The sequence below is a fragment of the Osmia lignaria genome, chromosome 9, assembly GCF_051020975.1.
Source record: "Osmia lignaria lignaria isolate PbOS001 chromosome 9, iyOsmLign1, whole genome shotgun sequence".
NCBI lineage: Eukaryota > Metazoa > Arthropoda > Insecta > Hymenoptera > Megachilidae > Osmia > Osmia lignaria.
The window spans coordinates 10,833,607-10,849,035 of NC_135040.1; the positions used below are offsets into that span (position 1 = coordinate 10,833,607).

The 15,429-nt window shown below is 45.5% G+C and overlaps 2 protein-coding genes across 2 annotated transcripts; both read left to right on the forward strand.

The window, feature by feature from the left end:
* The first annotated feature begins 1,418 nt into the window (after positions 1–1,418).
* Positions 1,419–9,131, forward strand: LOC117609246 (L-lactate dehydrogenase). The gene is made up of 9 exons (XM_034335333.2): positions 1,419–1,557; positions 5,020–5,200; positions 5,280–5,364; positions 5,431–5,577; positions 5,637–5,754; positions 7,622–7,960; positions 8,021–8,138; positions 8,211–8,334; positions 8,732–9,131. The coding sequence occupies exons 3-9, from the start codon at positions 5,290–5,292 to the stop codon at positions 8,927–8,929; spliced, it is 1,119 nt and encodes a 372-aa protein (XP_034191224.1). The 5' UTR covers positions 1,419–1,557; positions 5,020–5,200; positions 5,280–5,289; the 3' UTR covers positions 8,930–9,131.
* A 602-nt stretch (positions 9,132–9,733) lies between these two features.
* LOC117609252 (L-lactate dehydrogenase A-like 6A) lies at positions 9,734–14,710 on the forward strand. The gene is made up of 6 exons (XM_034335346.2): positions 9,734–10,138; positions 13,534–13,651; positions 13,716–13,880; positions 13,961–14,134; positions 14,221–14,462; positions 14,534–14,710. The coding sequence occupies exons 1-6, from the start codon at positions 9,977–9,979 to the stop codon at positions 14,708–14,710; spliced, it is 1,038 nt and encodes a 345-aa protein (XP_034191237.1). The 5' UTR covers positions 9,734–9,976.
* The last annotated feature ends 719 nt before the right edge of the window (positions 14,711–15,429 follow it).

Consider the following 15,429-nt stretch of genomic DNA (forward strand, 5'->3'; position numbering starts at 1 on the left):
ACTAAAATGTAGCATTCTCTTCATAATATTTGAAATTACAGTATTCTAAATAAATTAAGATTTTAATCATTAGTGTAGGGGAAAGATATAAATTCTGGTTCTTACAATTATCGATTTTCGACCATTTTCGTTACCAAAATGACTAAGTAATAGTATTAAAATTAAATGATAATAAAAAGTGCATATGGCGGCGATTCAATGATATATAAAAAAATTCAAGTGAATCCGGTCACTGGGTTCAATTTTACGAGATTTCCAATTACCGGTGATCCATATATGGGTCATTATTTGTCACGCACTAAATGTCCGGTATATGAGTGTTTACTTTGGTAAGTTCGACTTTACGCCGAATTTTTGATCCCCCAACAGAGGATGAATAATAAAAGCAAGCAAAGTCTCGCGAGGTAGACGCGTGTGTTTTTTCTCTCGGGTCTCCGTACCAAGGGGACGGCGTAAGGAGGTGGGTCCCGAGGTGCAAACTTCGTCATTGTCAGGGAACTGACACTCGGGGGTACCGCAGACGGGGCATCGCGCCATTAATAATCTTAGCCCGAACGAAGAAACAAAGAGGAGGAGCGAGAAACGGGCCGCACGGGGTTGGAGAAAAGGGCAGCGGTCGGTCTGCGTGTACCACGCATCACGCCGGCGTGGCGCGCGTTTCTTCGCCGTGTATACGTGGTAGGTATCCGAGAGTGTATCCGATGCGTCCGATAGGGCGGGACACGAGCATAAACAATTGAGCATCGGCCTCGCCCCTTCCCGATAAAATGTAATAAAACGAGAGGTCTCGCGCTCTCCCTCTTTCTCTCTCTCTGTCTCTCGTTGCTCTTTTCCAACCCTTCTGTCTTCTCGATCACGAGAAGTTTCTCGCTCATCTCGGCCCTGGGGCCAAGAATATCGAAATGAAGCAGCGTCAGCGCGATATTTCAACGAGCCACGGGGGTCGTCGGCGCTAGATACGCCAAGTCCCGACCTCCTACGACTCTGCTCCAAGGTCTCTTTCGCCGCACAGAGATACGAACAGCCGAGTACGATTTTTTTTTGGTAACGAGGTAAACGCTGCAATTATGGCCGGATGCACGCGCAACGAGCCTGCGTTCGATCGAAGCCGACGCGATGGCTCGCTCCTAGCCCAGGGAGTCGAGCCGAGATATGGAGCCAGCTACGACGCTCGCGTCATTCTTTGGAGAACGTTTTTTAGTGTCTCCGAGATTAGCGCAGGTGAATTAAAGGTCTCTTGCAACCACGTATATCTGATTGACCGTTGTATTCGTTTAGTTGCATAAAACTTTGATATTGATGAGAAACGTGGTCGTTAGATAGCATCGTTTACTCGACACCCTTTGTATCAGTAGAAAAAAAAAAAAAAAAAATACGATTCAAGAAAATTCTGAATGACGATCGCGATCGCGTTTACATAAGCCACGAGGTTCGCGTTCGATCCCTCTCATTTAGGAGATGTCGAGGGCGGCTTTCTCCATTCGGCCGGGAAGACTGGAACCGTGGCGCGGGTCCGATTAATTTGAACCCGAAACCAGAGGCTGACCTAAAGCAGAGGTAGGATTTTAATTGGAATAAGTTTCGTGGAGCGTGCAAAAAAGCCTGGTCGAAGAGGTTCTGGTCGACGTTCCATGGCCCGCTTCGGGCAACTCGTCCGCGTTGATTCCGTACGAGAGCGGTCCCCGCGTCGTTTCTTGCTCTGGCGATTAAAGCGAATCGCGTCGCTGTCGCTTCCTAATTTATTAGGCCGCGTTACCGAAGAGAATCGGCAACGAAGCGGCGTTGAATTAAATTCGCAGCCACGGTCCGGCTTCGAAATTAGATTCGGCCGAGATAAACGTTAGGAGTCCGGGGGAGATGGACCCGAAACGCGATTCGGGGTTCGTGTGTACACTCGGCCGGCTAAATTGAGACATTCGCAATGGCCGGGCGTCGAAAGGAGATCGTATCGATGATTAATGTCGTTCGCGTTCTGTTACGTAGCGTTCAGAATGTTGCGTCCGGTAGAAAAGCGGCCAATTACACCGCATAACGCTTAATGACCTCGATAAGTGGTGCCATGAAACGATACGTATTGTGACGCCAGATTATACATGCGGCCACGGTTGGTCCGCTCGTCGCGTAATAACTGCAATTTCATCGGGTCTTAATCTTCGTTGGATCGGTTCCGAAGCAGGCCATCGAAAAATCTGTACTACTCTAGCTCCAGGCGTTCGTCGTTGACTCTAGCGCGAGTGGAAGAGAGACAAAAGGATAGAACACATCCGAGTCGCCCGATTCTCACCGAAGGGAAGAGACTTTTCTCTTCGCTTGAATTAATACCGACGTCGGTGGAAAGCATGCCAGAAGAAGAAAAATAAATAAAAAAAGAAAAAGAAACAACAAGAGGAGCAAGGTACAGGCGGGGGAAGAAACGGTGATCGTTCTTCTCCCGGCAACCTGGACAATAGCAGCGCCGCCAAATGTAGCGGACAAACAAATAGCCAATTAAAATTCCGGTTGCACGGCGAACATACTTGTATCAGCTGCAGTACTACCAACCATTGTGCACCGGTGGCATGCGCTCGCGACCGAGCGAGCCGGTGTCTGGATCGGTTGACTGGACCAAGTACCAGAAGATCGGTTGCTTACCAGCAACCTTCAAGGACTATCCGACTACCCGTTTGCACCGTTCCTCAAGATGAATTCTGTCCCTCGGATGAACATTCTTATCTACCGATCGAGTCTTTATCACGAGGACAATCCGATTTTTTGAAATTATTACTTTTTCAATGTTTATGTTTATTAAATAAATCGCCTTTCCGAAAAAGTACGGCAGTCTAATTTACTCCCGAATACTAGTTTTCCCTCGATTAATCATAAATTTCGTTGGGTTGCTTTTCTTTTCATTTCATTTTCGCCGAATCGTGTAGTCGATAAACGGATCGAATCGCAGGGCAACTGGAAATTACCTATGGACATTGGCTCGTTTCGTTAATTGGTAGACGGATTCTGGTAGTAAATCAAGGCGAGCGTTCGTGCACAACCGGTGCGATAACCGATAAGGGGCTGGCCTTTGCGCGATCGTTATTGTTGCTTGACCCGAACGCTCGATAGTATCGCAAGGATCATTAATTAAAACGAAAAATTAATTATCTAGGAGCAGGTCATTTCGTTTCCACTTGCCGCGCTCCGCTATAAATGTCGGACTTTAAATTACATACTTCCACGCCTCCATCGTTCTTGAGAAATCGTTTAATCAATAGATACCGATTTTCAACCGGTGTGTTATGAATGATGATAACCACGCTTCTATCGTTCCGAAGACCGATCGTGGCTGGTGAATTATCGTATCCACGAACCGTTTCACGAATTTTACATCTTTTAAGATTTTCACGCAACACAATGGTTGGCTCGGATGTGAGAAATCAAAAAAATCATTGAACGTCGATCGATCCATGGTCACGCGGCGAGAAGGAACGATTACTAAATTACAACGCGCCCTTAGATACGATCGCGGGCCCATAATTGCAGGACTATTCATACATTATTGGCTCGTATATTATTTGACGCGATTCAATAACTCTGAACCGGGACGGTCGATGTTATCTCTCCGTCGTTAAGCCGCATTCGCAATATCGATCGTCGCTGATGAATGGCCGCGTTTAAGCCAGTCATTTTTCCCCGCCGATTATTAACGTTAAAATTGAATGTGTCCGACGTAACGGCGCGGGGTACTCGCGCGAAGACCACGTACGAAAACAAAGCGAGCAGCATCGTTTCTTACCGATCGAGATCGATCTTCGGATGTGTGTTCAGGTCCGACGCGACGTGGCGACGATCGAACTACTGGGAACGCCTCGCCGCGGCCAAGCAAACACAGAGGGCTATAATTTATCAAAGGTAGCCAAGCTGAATGAGAAACTTTCCCCGTGGCTTTAGGTTTCATCCGTGAAACTTGTAAACTACTCGTTTACGCGACGAACGAAACGAATTCGAACTGTCCTCGAGACGCGAGCGTGTAGGAGGAAAGCTTTCCGAAACGAATGGTTAGGCTTAACTGTCTTCGTAAATCGTCACCGTTTACCAACGGTTTCGAGTACACAAAGTAGCGGTAAAAGATGCATCTAACGTACGAGCCGGTGATAAATACATCGTGATTACGATGGCTGGTTTATTCGTGAAGAAAATAATTTTAGCGTAGGCTAGACAGTTTTATAGAGGTTGAGATTATTGGGAAGTTTTCAACCGTTCGGATCTTCTGGTACTTCTCTAATTGCAAAGATGTATGCGATGGTTAGATTATTGCTCGCAATTAAGCTTCCATAAAGTTTCCTTTCTACTGGAATTTTAATAAAGTACTCTACGTTTAAGTGTGTACTAAATAGCGGTATCGCGGTAGAGAATCTTACGGAATTCGTGAAATAAGCTCGAATTCTTAGCATCGTAGCGATGCATCGAACGACGGACCATGGACCATTCAATTTCGCGTTTGTTCCTTTCAAAATTACTCTCCTAATTCACAAATTATGAATATCCTTCCATATATTTTGTAATTTTGGGTCATAATTGACCCAGGCTTCGCTGCTCAAGGGTTAAACGCGTAAACTGTAACAAACCAGATCATGAAACTCCCAAAACTCTAACCCTTAAACTAAGCTTTCGATGAATGAAACTGATCGTTCGAAAATGTCCCGTACCTAAGGCACCTATCGAGCAACGTTGCAACACGGCTGTATATCAAAGCGTGGCTCTCGTAGCAGGAGGAAGGCAACGATGCCGTTATCGTCGCACGAAAATAATGTATTTTACACGCATTGGCCGGCGTGGCGCGTGGGTACGAGCAGAAATATATGAAGAATCCTGTGCGATGTACCTGCGCTCCCGCAGAGGCGACTACCTGCGACTAATTTACAACGATGCGCGCGGATAACTTCCGTCGTTATTCTCCCGCGCGATCCTCTTCCTGTTGCTTCGTTTCTCGTAACGGGCCAGCAGCGATTAGCCCTGAAATACCTGCGTTCGTCGTTTGTTGCGTAGGTCGATCCGGATCTGCATGAGAAAAATCCAACCACGACCTTCTACCTGGCCTGGTCTTCTTCTCGGTTTAAAGAACAGCGACCACCTTGCTGGGCGAGCAATACGATAAAATACGAAAGAAGTAGCTGCTAGGTGGAAACCGCGAAACGTCTCTACTTGCACCCAATTAGCGGTCTAACAGGTATGAACGACGCTTAAATTCGCCAAATGAATCGGGCTAATGAAATTGAGAAGTTAACGCCCGCGACGCGATGTTCCAGGTGCCGAGGAATGGAGGAGGAGGAGGTGCAAACCGCCCCGAAGAACGACGCCAACGAACCCGCCGATAGAGACTCTTGCGACGACGTAAATTTTCTCTCCCTACTGGAGAACTCGAAACGTGAATTAACAGACGATATTTAATAATTGCAGGAGGATGCTCCGTTCCCGACCACCACGAAGAACGCGTTGATAACTACTCAACCAGGACCTTGCGATGCCTATCCTCATCGCGTCAAAGTGTCGATCGTTGGCGTAGGAAAAATTGGGATAGCTTGCGCCATCGCGATCCTGATGAAAGTTAGTATCCGCGCTGATCACGATGCTCGATCGAACGCCTGATTCCAAACTATCTTCAGAGATTGGCGAGCGAGGTGTGGCTGATCGACTCCGACGCGAACAAGGCTTCCGCCGAGGCCGAGGACATTCAGCACGTCGGCGTTTTTTTGGGAAGTCCTCTGGTAACCGGCACGTCAGGTACTCGAATCATCCGTATCTCAATTGAAACCGATTTTCGACGTAACTTTCACCGAAACCTGCATCTCGGTCATTCGTTCCGAGTATCACGCTCGTTGAAATCTCTGCGTGCGTTCCACATGCAACGACGCGAAGGAAGGTAAAAGAGTGAATCACACCTCGAGCGTTTCTTTTGACACGGTCTACTTGCTTTGAATAGAACTAAAAGAGCCCATCATCGAATCAGTGTCGATCCGAGCCACGACGAAGCTCGAATTCCAGAAATTTCACAGAAAACTAACATCAATGGCGATCGTTCGAGCCGATCGGGACACGTTTTTTGAAAGATTAACCCTGGTCATTTTGGATTGTCGAACGAGGGAACTTCTGTCAACGGGCAACGGGTCAGAAAGAACGGTCATATGGCCCGAAAGGGAGGGAATGAATTTTTGGGTTAGCAGCGAGTTCCGAGATCCGGATCCTTCTGGTCCTGTCCTTTAATCTCGGTCCTCATCTACATCGCCGCGTGCTTACACGCGGCCGTCCAGAGCAAGCGTTTCCCCGAGCTTTTCACGAGCAGGCTCGTAAATTTCATGCCACTCTTATTTATCTCGGTCGTGATCGACTCCACGATACATTTTTTTTCCGTTTCTCTCCGCTTTCTCTCTCGTTCTGTCCTTCTATCCTTCTGTGCACGACCGTCGGACCCGTGAACGTGCTCGGTTGTAAAAAAATATACCACCTCGCACGGGGAATTCGGGAACAAAAGACTTGGCTGGATGATGCCTTTCGCGGTCATCCTCGGGTGAAAACACTGCCTCGAAGCTCGCGGTTCCTTGTTTCACTAAGCCACGATTTACAATTATTTGCGGTTGTGATAATTAACCAGTTAACTGCGGAAAATTGCTAATGATTTTTCCGAAGCAAATAAACTAACACGTAACTTTAATCGTGACTTGTAATTACCAGAAGGAGTATTCTTTCTTTCTTTTAATAAAATTTTCACTTTATTATTGTTATTTTTTAAGCAAATGTGATCGAACTCAAAAATTACTAACCAAAGTTTGAAATACAATAAAAGTTGATTTGATAATTATAAAATTTCATTGAATTTTAATCGATCTCCTTTAGATCTCCTTCTGACTGACGCAACTATCGAAAAAATCGTACGAGAAGGGGTTAAAAATCTATCTATTGTAATTAGAACGTACAAGGAAATAGGTCAATTGGCATTTACATCAATTTCGTTAGACGAAGCATTTCGCGCTCGTACGACACTACGTTTCTTCTCTTTAATCTGTTCCCATCCGAGGTAGCAATTACCGGAACAAGTAGAACAGACTCGAGTTTTTACCGGCTAATTTATCTCGGAACAGCATCTTTCGCAGCGCGAGTGTATCTCGTTCACGGTTCCATTGCACGTTTACACAAAGCCTTACATAAAGGTGTTGACTAAAATCTGTACACCCTCCCTCCCGCCCCGTGAGCCCCTGAAACCAGATTATACCGTGTATTCTTCGCGTGCTTATCGGCACATCTAACGGAAAAAGAGAATCCCTTGTGCCGGGACAAGAGGAGAAAAGGAGTACTCGATCCCTTCCAGTGTTTTGTATTCCACCAGCTTCCGATGACTTTATTGCCAAACGAGAGACGCTTCGACGAAAGGTGTTTCCAGAAAGGGATACGACCGACTCTTAACAATCTTTCTTAAGCATCCCCGTCTTATTTGGTACGTGTTTCGCATCGGCATTCGATGAATGCTCGTCGAACAAATTTACGAGTGTTCTTTCGTCAAACAACCACAGACTTTAATTAAATTCCACGCGGTTACGTGCTCGACTTGCTTGCTTACCGTTTCACAAACATTTACGATACTTAATGTTGATAGATTTCATAATGGTGAAAGAATCGGCGGTGGTGATAATAACGACGGGCGAAACGGAACCGGGCGAGGAGCCGAACGTGAAACGTAATTTGAAGGCGTTCAAGTCGTTCATACCTGGCGTGGCAAAGTTCGCTTGTAAATCTGTCCTTTTGATCGCCACCCAACCGACCGACGTGATGTCCTACATCGCCTGGAAACTGTCTGGATTTCCGTCTAATCGCGTCGTAGGCACCGGTACCATGATCGATTGCGCCAGGTTTCAAGATCTCGTTAGCAGGCGACTGAACGTGGCACGGAGCTCTGTCAGCTGTATGACGGTTGGCGCCCACGGAAATATGGCTGGTATCTAATTACGCAATAATTCCCGTTAATGATTGACATTTCATCGAGTTTCATACGCAGTTCCCATATGGTCGAGTATTCACGTGGGAGGTATGAAGCTCCGCGATATAAACCAAAGAATGGGGGAGCCAGACGACCCTGAAAAGTGGTACGAAATAGCTGAGAACGTGAAGAACATGTCAGTGAACGTTATATCGGGAATGAATAATGAAGAAAATTAATTTGTGATTAATTCGTTTGTATATTTCAGGGGGAAAGAGCTCGAGCAAAAGAAAGGATCTTGCTGTTGGGGTGTCGCTCTCTCCACGGTTGAAATCGTTGATGCCATTGTAAGGAACACGAAAGTCGTACTTCCGGCTTCGACGCACATCCTCGTAAGCCTTTTTTTATTGCAAAAATAATATCTTAACTTTTGAACAGCTGGGTTCGGCTCAATCGTAACAATGTAAAATTTAGAAAATGAAAATAACATGAAATACAAAATTACATTAAAATTGGGGTTCTCTTCATGGTCCGCCGTCCGAGGGTTAAGGAAAAGTAAGGAAATTTGGGAATTTTTTTCCCAGAAACTGTAAAACCTTCTTCAAAAAAGGTTTTGCTGTTTAATATATTATATTTTAAAGAACGTAATATAAAAAATACGATGCATTCTTTAAAATATAATATATCAGTTTCTGAAAAAAACAAAAATTCTCAAATTTCTCTGTTTTTTCCGGTCTTCTGACTAGACATGATCTCTTAATAAGAAACACTTTGAAACGGCGTTTGCAGAGTTGCGCCCACGGAACAGACAAGGACGTGTACATGTCGGTGCCCTGCGTGCTCGGCCGAGAGGGTGTGTACTGCACCGTGCGACAGAAGCTAACCGAGCAAGAGAAGTCTGCGGTGCAGACGTGCGCCGACAAGATTCGTAGCGCGTTGCGGGAATGCGGCATCCTGCAGGAGTCCGCGGAAGACGTCGACGAGTGAAAGAGAGAAAGGGACGTGGGAGCGAGAGGTGTGCTACCGGAAATTACAGCCAGAGACAGAAGGAGAGGAAGCAACGTTTTAGAAGGCGTCTTCATCAATAACGAGCTCACGCACCTGGCGACCGGTTTTCCATGCGGGTACTCGCGATCCGCGTAATAAATGACAGCGGCAGCAATTCCCTTCCTAGAAAACTATCGCGTCCTTCGAGATCACAAATCATCGGTTGTGTACTTTGTGCAGCATTAACACGTTCACTGTCACGTCGTCTATGTATCTGAGTGATGTATAAATTTATTCACAACTACTTAGGCATCTACTTCTTATCCACTCAATTAGAAGCAATCTTATCAAGTAATTAAGCGTATGCACGTGTAACGAGTGTCATGTTCGAGGGAAAGTTTTAGCTTAAAATCGAAACGAATATTTTTAAAGAAAAGAGACGTTATTCAAGAATTATTCATCTGGTAGATATAGGAAGGAAATACGGAAGAGAATGTTCGATTAGCAATTTAATATTCGTAAACAACCCTGGATTGGTGTCGTTGGCCAGCGGCTCTCGTATGTTCGAGGTAATAGAACGCTTCTCATGTAACCGACAAAGCGGAAATTGAAATTCGTGTAATACAACGTACTCCAGCTGTGACGATTCGACAGCTGTTCATCGACCCTGTAGACCAATCATATTTTTATTTCTTAACCCTTCAACAGCGGATTCTGCGTCAATCTGCAAGAATATTAATTTGATATTTTAATTAATTTAATTTCATATATTGGAGCGGGGGAAAATGTAAAAAATGAAAATATGAAATTCAATTATAATTGGGTCTCTCTCCATGCTCCGCCGTCCGAGGGTTAATATTCCCACGCGCTAACTATCGATTCATGTATAGATAACTTCAAATTTGACAAATTAATCAACGTTTGACAGTTGTTTTCATCATTCGACGTCGTAGCAGCGAAATTTCCAGTGTACCCGAAGAAGTTCTAAATATTTTTACGTTTCATCGGGATAAGACATCGGAGTAGCGGGTATCGGGTTCATCGAGGATGGCTGTACCGAAAAAGAAGTTACCCGGCACCAGCCCGAACACCGCGACGTTTTTGCTCACCAAACAACCGGAAGATTACGTGGACGATCATCGGGTGAAAATCGTCATCGTAGGCAGTGGTTACACGGGTGTTGCCGTTGGAATCGCGATACTCTTCAAGGTTAGCCGAATATCTAACACCTTTGCCGTTTAACTCTTTCGTTTCTAACTGAGAAACCTTATGAACACTGTTGATTTTTACTTCGCACGACTGCGAAGGATATATTCTATGGTGGACAAACGGAATTCGAGGAATGCCCTGGCCACGTTGTGTACGCTAGCGAGGAAGCAGGGTTGAATATAGGCTCGTTAGCGTAGTAACCGGATCAAAAAGGCTATTATGCAAATGATTCACGAAAGACCAGAAGAGGGAATTCGGCTACGGGAGGGAGTCAAGAGATCGGAACGTAAAAGAAGGAAGAAATACGGCAAGGAGGGAGGGAGCGGAGGAGCGCACGGTGCTTCCTCTCGCTCGTTATCGGATCGTAACGCGAGCATTTACACGTCGGACGCCCCCGCAAGATCGCCGTAGAGCTGATTTATGTTAGTCACCAGAGGAGGAAAGTTGAAATCCATACCCGTCTACGAGGACACCCAACCCTTATCGCGTTCGCTCATCCAAGAACCTGGTTTTCTCGTGCGTGCACCTGAGAGAAGCATAACCTTCGCTCGGTAATTCGAGCGAAATTGGGAATCCCTTCTTTTGTTCGCCAATTCCTGTGCTTTTCACGAACGACTGTCATTACACCAACAGTTTCGGTGTTCCTCGAAACGTAACGCATCGCGTTCTCGTACACTTAACGAAACACAGTCCGGTTAATCGAATGAGTCAGCCGACTTAAACGAACACAATCTCAAATAATTAGCTCGTGCGTGTGCAACGAGGCTTGTGAAAACGAGCCGAACCGTCCGAAGGAAGAACGAGACCGGGTTGCCGGTGCACTTGGTACACATTCCAGCAGGAGGTAATGATCGTGGGCGACTAATGCCAGGTTTCGGTTTCCACGGATCGCGAGGAGGGCGAAGGAAGGCTGTAGACCAGCACAGGGGGCGTACCTGGCTGTCATTAGACTCGTTATGTTGGAAAACGTCGTTGAAACACGCATATGTATGTTTCCAACGACAATGATTATCCTTACACTAATTACTATGTTATCTCGTCGTCAAGACACATAATAACACGAGGAACGTCGCCTGTCATCGCCGTTGAAGGTGTCACTCGTGGGACCATTTTGCAACAGACGCGTCGCTAATTGGAGGGAATTTTTAAATAACGCGACATTCTTATATTGAATGGCTTTCGAAAAATATATTACAAGGTGATGAGAATATGTTTAGCGTAGAAAAGTTTTAGTGATAACGAGGATCGAATAAAACCGCAACGAAAGGTTAAGAAGGCAAAGGAAAAGGAGGTGAGAAAGAATAAAAAGAAGAGTGAACCGTACGGTTGCTCCGCTCGTCTCAGCTTGGCAGATCGCATCAACGAGATGATCGCAACGAGGTACCAGGGTTCCGGTACCATCTCCACCGGCTCCAGTGTCCACCTTGCAAGCTTACTACGCCCAGCTTCCTCTCCTCGGTAGTACTTGCATAAGACGTTCATCTTCTTCTTCGTCTCGTCGTATCCTCGGCTGGTTGTAACATGTCATGTCCGTCGGGCCGCATTAAATCGTACAAACCATCATACAGGTCGCTGACGCTCATCTTTTCTGCTTCCTCTCCCGAAATCTTCTCTTTCGACGAAGAATAAAAATACAAGATACATATTCCTTGTATCCAGGGTTAAAACGACGATATTGGTGGATGCTAATTAGAAAACAAGGAGACACGATACACCGGAAGAATAATAAAACGTGTGACGGATCGAGTGTCACACCTTCGGTGTCCTGCGGTTCTTCCAAGCGGAATCGACCAGGTTAACCAAGAGTGAAACGTTCGCTAGGTAACTAGAACCGCATGAGAGAATGCGAGATGCAACGGTGAAAAAGGCGGTGGGTTTTGCTATTTGCCTTTTGTAATTAACGACACACTTCGCTTCACCTGAATCGCTCGGAACGTTCCACGGATATTTGTTTTCTCTGCGGCGGGGTTGTTGGTCACGCGTCATTAAAAAATCTCGTTACAAAACACACACGGGCCAGGGCGGTTTGTAAGTTAATTACCGCGCAATGTCGTCGCACGATACGCGTTAGTATTATGAGGGCTGACAGGAGGAACGGGGAGGGGAAAAAAAGAAATAAGATGAGGGTACGCCACACGATGAGTCCACGCGGGGAAACTTCATCAGCTGCGATATTATGCATGCTACGGAAGTCATGCTTGATGAAGTATGGTGATTAAGCGGTGTACAATAACAGATTGGAAGCACAAGGGCGTAACGTAATATATTTAAGAAGCCGTTTCTGTTTGGTAGCCGCGGGTTTGTCTTAACGTGTGAAAGTAACATCTGTCAGAGAAAAATGTGTCCATCTGCTCGAGCGTGAACGAAAGCGAGGAAGCGAGAATATTTTACCACGAAAAACAGCCTCGTCCGACAACGATGCCCTATTATTCACGGCACGAATTAGACCGTGATTAAGAGAAATCTAGCGGAGTTGAAAACGCGATAAGATTGATGCCCAGCTGTCGTTGGGAAAGAATTTTCACTCGAAATTATGGATGTTAAATGAAAGAGGAACATCAATTATTAGAATAGAAAGAGATCTCGAGGAACACGCAATAACGTAGTTTTAACCCTTGAACGGCGGACCATAGAGAAAGCTTCAATTTTAATTTAACTCTGTATTTCTAAATTTCATACTGCTCCTTTGAAAATTATTTTTGTGAACATGTAACTTTAGATTAATATCCTTGTATATATTCTGCAACTTTGGGTCACGATTCAGGCTTCGCTATTCAATGGTTAAGAAAAAAGACTCTTGCTGTTCGATCAATTATTGCGATATATCCTTTCGACGTTGAAAATCTTTGGCATCGCTTTCTTTCGATGAACAATGAGCGCATTGAAGACATTGATGCAACACCAAGAGAAAGTTACGATGCTGAATGCTGTTATGAAGAACTTTCAAAAATGAACACGTTGAAATACCGTGATGATTACCAATGTTCGGTGATATGTTAAGAACAGAAAATTCTGAGTATCACTGATTGCCTTGATAGCGTTTTATGTCCTAACTTATCAGTTGCAATTTACAAAAGACTTGAAATTCAAATTTTTCGTCGATTCTCGTTACACCGGGTTGGTAAATTAAACGAAAAGAGAGAGCCTCGATCGAGAAGCATAAAATGGGCCGCTCTCGAACCGCTTCGTCCCACTCGAACGTAGGCGATCAATCCCTAACGATCCTTCGCATTAAGGGATCGCTCGAATGGTGCGATCGATCGCGCGGGTGCTCTTAATGCGATTCCATGGGCTCCTGATTGCATAACTATACCAAGCGCGTAATAACTCTGTGGCTAGCGACCGGTTCCTGTTAATTACTCTTCATAATCTTCTGTTGCTCGTGCTTTTTGCAGCGGTTGGCCTCTGAGCTGGTGTTCATAGACGCGAACGAGGATCTGGCCAAGGCGGAGGCGGAAGACATCGGTCATGTGGCAGCGTTCCTAGGAGATCCGAAGATCATCGGCACCAAAGGTGAAAATAAATTTCAACCTTCGATTTGTTTGCAACATTCACCTAGATCACGATCGTTTTGCAGATTATTCGTTAGCTAGGGAAGCGGCTGTTTGCGTGATTACCGTCGGCGACAAGTCGACGAACGAGGAAGCCTCGTTAGAACAGAATTTGAATGTCTTCAAAGAGGTTATACCTAACGTCTGCAAGTATGCACCGAACAGTGTACTCTTGATCGTCACGTCACCAGGTATACTTCTTTCTACTTTTAAAACTTTGCAAATGATACCCAATTCTGGTTATATAAATCATACCCAATCACGTTTTCAGTGGATATACTATCGTATGCAGCGTTTAAACTGTCCGGTTTCCCACCGCAACGCGTGGTAGGTCTCGGAACATTTTTAGACAGCTGCAGGTTTCAGTATTTCATCGCGCAGAAGCTTGGACTTTCGGCGAGCTCGGTGCAAGCGTCTGTAATCGGTGAAAACGGATCCAGCTCGGGTAATGAACGAGGAACAAGAGGGATTCCTCTTGTCACGTGTCCGAAATGTACACGTTTAAAAATAGATCGAACGTTGGTCGAACAGTGCCGATCTGGTCCACCGTAACCGTGAGGGGCATCAAATTGAAAGACATCAACAAAGATATCGGTACCAAGACGGATCCCGAATCTTGGGGTGATCTCCACTCGAAAGTAATCGACAGCGACAGCGATCTTATCGCGAGAAAGGGTTATCGATGCTGGGGCATTGGCATCTGTGCTGCCGAAGTTGTGGACGCGATCGTACGGAACACCTGCATCTGCATCACTGTCTCTACCTATGTGAAGGTGTCCTAAACGAAGCGATTTGACACTTCGACAATCGCAAGTTCATTAATTCATTTTCGTTCATTTATCAGGGCTGCCGACACGGTTTGGAAAAGGACGTATACATGTCTCTGCCGTGTGTAGTCGGTAGAGAGGGCATTCAAACGCTTTTGCGTCATCAGTACACGCCGGAAGAACAAGATCTAATGGAAGCCTCCTGTCGAACCATCTACGAGACGCAAAAGTCGATTCTTCAAATGTTGGAATAAACCATGACAAGATCTCGATAAGCGTTTCTCACAAATTTTCTCAATGTTCGTTGAAAGATTCGTGAATCGCGAGACCCGGCGGCTCTTGCGGAGATCGTGCTTCATCGCAGAGGTGCGCGATGCAAATAAAAAGTGACTCGAGGATGATATCGCGAATCGTTTTATGTGCTTGTTTGCATCAGTTAAGAGGAATTCCACGGAAAGCCATGGCGCGGATAACGTTTCCGTCGGCGGGAGGGAACGGTTCCTGTACCGAGGGCACGATTGATCCTTTGCGCTCGTACATCTTCTCGATCGTCGTGGATTAACCTTATTTTCTATTAATGAACGGATAATCGTGTAGTTTGTTTACAAGTACTGTATCATTATTACATTGAATAGAGAAAGTGTAAAGGAATCCGCATGCCCCATCGTGCCGGGAATTTCGGCCAATTTGTCGAGATTAATGTAGACCAACGACGATTAATATCCGATGTACGAGAGCGGTTAACCGTTCGGACAACCGCCAGCCGGGATGATAAAACGATCGCAGTTACAAACATAAAGAGGACCAGTTTCGGTGCCACGATGGTCAACGATACGGCGATATGTTATAAAATTCACTCAGTCTCTTTGTCTCTGTCAGCCTCGATATTAGTCAACACGTTCTCACCTGAATACTACCGTCGAACGGTACGCTATTCTTTATCAACGCTTTAATAGCGGCACGTTTGAAAAGA

Excerpts from the sequence above, each read along its gene's own strand:
- LOC117609246 (XM_034335333.2), top strand. The coding sequence starts at position 5,290 with ATGGAGGAGGAGGAGGTGCAAACCGCCCCGAAGAACGACGCCAACGAA. Across the intron at positions 5,578-5,636 it reads CCATCGCGATCCTGATGAAA|AGATTGGCGAGCGAGGTGTG; the intron begins GTTAGTATCCGC and ends AACTATCTTCAG. Across the intron at positions 5,755-7,621 it reads TCTGGTAACCGGCACGTCAG|ATTTCATAATGGTGAAAGAA; the intron begins GTACTCGAATCA and ends TAATGTTGATAG.
- LOC117609252 (XM_034335346.2), top strand. The coding sequence starts at position 9,977 with ATGGCTGTACCGAAAAAGAAGTTACCCGGCACCAGCCCGAACACCGCG. Across the intron at positions 13,652-13,715 it reads GAAGATCATCGGCACCAAAG|ATTATTCGTTAGCTAGGGAA; the intron begins GTGAAAATAAAT and ends ATCGTTTTGCAG. Across the intron at positions 14,135-14,220 it reads TGAAAACGGATCCAGCTCGG|TGCCGATCTGGTCCACCGTA; the intron begins GTAATGAACGAG and ends TTGGTCGAACAG.